The sequence below is a fragment of the Vitis riparia genome, chromosome 8, assembly GCF_004353265.1.
Source record: "Vitis riparia cultivar Riparia Gloire de Montpellier isolate 1030 chromosome 8, EGFV_Vit.rip_1.0, whole genome shotgun sequence".
Lineage (NCBI taxonomy): Eukaryota > Viridiplantae > Streptophyta > Magnoliopsida > Vitales > Vitaceae > Vitis > Vitis riparia.
Genome location: NC_048438.1, coordinates 4,792,360 through 4,796,425, shown reverse-complemented (window position 1 = coordinate 4,796,425; position 4,066 = coordinate 4,792,360). Strand labels below are relative to the sequence as shown.

The window sequence follows — 4,066 nt, the reverse complement described above, 5'->3', positions numbered from 1 at the left end:
CTCCCCATTGGTGCTAATATTCATCCATTCTTCTTCTTTACCCACCAATTGTAGCAGCATCCTTTTTGTCTATCCATAATTAGATTATATGTGAGACCAACCACTAGGATAGTCAACAATTCTCTGATTCCTCTCAATCTCTGTTTTTCCTTTCCATTTGAAAAGTTAATTGAAAGTCAAGTAAACCCTTAGTTTGTAAAAGGTTTAACCAAAGTAGGGACCCAATACAAAATTCATGAAATCTATATCAGAAGTCCACAAAGCATAAATGATAGAACCTATTTAAACTCTTTGAATATTGAGATGTAAGTCTCTTATAAAATATATACTAAAAGCCTACAAAGGCTGAAAATCCTTTAGATATTTTATGCTTAGGCCTCAACAGCCTTGAGGTTATAGGATCAAAGCTATAAGCCTCAAAAGGGTGAGGAGTAAGCCTTAATTACCCTTTAATTGAGGCTATAGCCTCAAGGCTAATTTGTTAAGCCTTGCCTTGAGATGAGCCTCCAAGTGTTAGCCTCAATAGCCTTTTAAAACATGGTATGAGTCTAAATTATGAATCTTTTTACAGAGATGTGATGACTACAGGGTTAAGGTTGGGAGAAATTTAGCAAATATCTAAGAGAATACAACATGATTATTTGAGGTTTTATTGTTGATCAAAAAAATTATGAACTTGTTCTCTCAGGCAAGCAGCTGAATATTTCCCAGCAATCATGAACAATTCTTGATTAGGACTAAGGATACTTTCTGGTAACAAGAGAAGAAACTCTTTGAACAGTAGAAGATATTAGTTTAGAAGACCAGTTTGGGTTCCAAGTCTGTAAATCTTGCATCCATATTAGATGTAACCAGATTCAACAAGATGGCAAAAAAATGGACAATTCACTGATTACAGGCCCCATTTAGATAGCAGGAAGAACAAGATGAACAAAGAATCTTTCCTGCCTATTGTTCCTTCAAAGATCCATACAGAGAGACCAAGTTTGCCGCTTTTAAAGGATATTTTGGAAGGATTGTTCTCCATTAACACATGAAGCTAGTGAGGAGAGATTGAAAGCAACAGTGGGACAAACTGCAATTTTTTCCAACATGAAGGAAGTGAACAATATTTTTTTCTAGGATTTGAAGGAACATGTTGAGAAGCCATAGCTTGAAAATCAAACACATAACATACGGGCTATGGAAAAGATTCCGATATTCTAGTTTGGCTGTTCAAGTGGGGTTCAAGTAGCAGAGAAGAACACACATGTGCTCAAGGATACCAAGTTCTCAACAAATATAACTTCAGTGGAGCTGGTCACTTCTCTTTCAAGCCAAGTAGAGAAAAAAAGCAAAAGACTCATTCAGAAAGAGGGAGAATAGAAAGGGCAAGAGAAGTCAAGAGTGACATCAACAGATGCCTACAGTCAATTCAGGAATCAACTCACAAATAGTATCAAGTAGAAGTGAAGTAGCAATTCTAGACAAATTGGGTTGCGGAATATAGAATCTTAGAGGTATAACAGATTTGCCAGATTACAGAAATTAAGTTGGTGAAAGTAAGAATCCTAGAAGTTAGGCTCCCAAAAAAAGGGTTAAATTGATTGGGACACAGAAATTGGCAAAATGATACAATCCTAAAAGAATGGGACAATTGTCCAAAGACTTGTACCATCACTCCTGACATTTCTCTGATAATGACAGTGCCTTTAGTAGAAAGCAACCCAATGGAAGTACTAATCCAACAACAACATTATACATCTAAACAATAAAAAGTAAAACAATCCAATTGCAACAAGCTAATCTAATACCATATAAAACACCCAAAATACAAGTTAACGACATTTTTTAACATTAGAGAATATTACAAGACGATGGTTTAAGCTTATATATTGATCTCCAAAAGCATGTTAAAAAAAAAAAAACCGAAATACAAAGTCCTTGGTTGAAAATGAAATGGATCAACAAAATGATGACATACTTCACGGCAGATTCATGACATCCATATATCATCTAAGTATGAATAGGCCAGCAGCCAAAAGGATGTTATAGACGATAATCATGTTGAACAGAGCCATTAACCATGACTGGTATAAACCAAACAATCACAGAATTAAACACTCCTCAGCCACAGTATAACAACAAAAACCCATTACAACAATATAAGCCCTTGTAAGATTTAGATCAGTATAAGCCCCTCATACGGCGCAAAATTCATGATTAAAACATATATAGATCATTTAAGTTCAAAGTCAAATTCCAATCCATTCGAATCAAAATTATAATCTCTAGAATTCTACAAAACCGAAACGCAAAACAGGGACTAAAAGTAGTTCAAGTTATAACCCCTAATCTCCGCCAGCCTTCTGGTAAACATAGGTGAGGCCACACTTACCACAGTAGTGCCGATCAAAATGGTTTGCCATAAAGGTACCCGCACCGCACTCAGCATTGGGGCACTCCTTTCTCAGCCGCTGAACCTTCCCGGAATCATCAACCTTGTAGAACTGCAAAACAGCGAGCTTGACCTTCTTCTTCTTGTGCTTGATCTTCTTGGGCTTGGTGTAGGTCTTCTTCTTGCGCTTCTTGGCGCCACCACGGAGGCGGAGCACCAGGTGGAGGGTCGACTCCTTCTGGATGTTGTAGTCGGCTAGGGTTCGGCCGTCCTCCAGCTGTTTTCCAGCGAAGATGAGACGCTGCTGGTCCGGTGGGATGCCTTCCTTGTCCTGGATCTTAGCCTTGACATTGTCGATGGTGTCAGATGATTCAACCTCTAGGGTTATGGTCTTCCCCGTTAGGGTTTTCACAAAGATCTGCATCTTGGCTCCTTTTCTGTGGAGGGCCTTCAGGGATGAGGATTATCTTTGCATTTATATAGTGGAACGTGTGTTAGAGGGTTAGGGTTATAATGTAGTTGGTGGGCTGCGGGTCTGCGAGGGTTGATGCAGATGCGGGCTTTTAGACACGTCAACGATAATTGGCAGTAATTTTAAAACATATATATATATATATATATATATATATATATATATTACAAATATATTGGATATATTGGAGATATATCAACGGATATTTTAACACAAAATATCGATAAACAAAAAATTCATCAAAACTTATGAAAATATAAAATAAAATAAAAAACTCTTAAAAATGAAATTATACGTATAATAGTATGGACCCCGCACTTCAGCTCATGCGTTTTCCACTCGATGGCGAGCTCGATTTTTATTTTATTTGAAAATTTGATTTTTATTGATTAAGAAAATGACTCGGAGTCGTCACTTATTTTTGTTTTATTTTTAAAGGGTAAACAAAATAATGAAGAAAAATCCTAAGTGTGACTCCTTATTTGAAAAAGGTAGTCTACGAAAAACCGGATCGGGTTCGGGGGTCAGGTTACTTATCGGGAAGGTACGGTAAAAACCGTAGCATCCTTCTAAGTCCCTAAAGTCAGGTCTCTACTAATAAAATGAAGCAATCATGGCAATTGATGAGGGAATCAAATGAATACTCAGAGTGATCATGCACATGTGAGAATCGGGACATTCATAGACAGCGATTAGAGGGAAAATGGGTACATACCTGGGTAACGATCCACCATGCGCTATCAATAGAGGGGTTAGTGCACAATTTAGGAATAATTTCTAGCATGCATGTCAAAGAGCAGGATAAATCAATCATGTATCATAATCAAATCGATCTATCAGTCAATCAATCGATCAGTCACATATGTGGGGGCCCCACCAAACCCGTTTATTTTGCATGAATTAATCCCATAAATTCCATTGTTTGGAATTACGAAAAATTTGTTCATGCTTAGTAAAAACAAGAGGAGTAGAAGATTGTTTGAAGACCAGAATGGAATTAAGCTATTTGAGATAAAATCGGATTTTTGAAATTCATTTGAAAAATTGGAGTCTCGAAAGTTATTTAAAGAAAATGGGGATTTTAGAGTTTATTTGAAGATCGGACTTTCAGGAATTAAATGCGGGAATGAGAATTTTTAGAAATTAAATTTGAACGAGCTTGGAAACTTTGAAAATGATTTGAGAGTTCGGGAATTTAAATGAGGAAATAAGTGGAT

At 36.8% G+C, this 4,066-nt stretch overlaps 1 protein-coding gene across 1 annotated transcript; it reads right to left on the bottom strand.

Moving 5' to 3' along the window:
• Positions 1-2,134: 2,134 nt before the first annotated feature.
• LOC117920720 (ubiquitin-40S ribosomal protein S27a) lies at positions 2,135-2,840 on the bottom strand. The gene has a single exon (XM_034838310.1). It carries the CDS (start codon positions 2,799-2,801, stop codon positions 2,331-2,333), a length of 471 nt encoding a protein of 156 aa, XP_034694201.1. The 5' UTR covers positions 2,802-2,840; the 3' UTR covers positions 2,135-2,330.
• Positions 2,841-4,066: the final 1,226 nt, after the last annotated feature.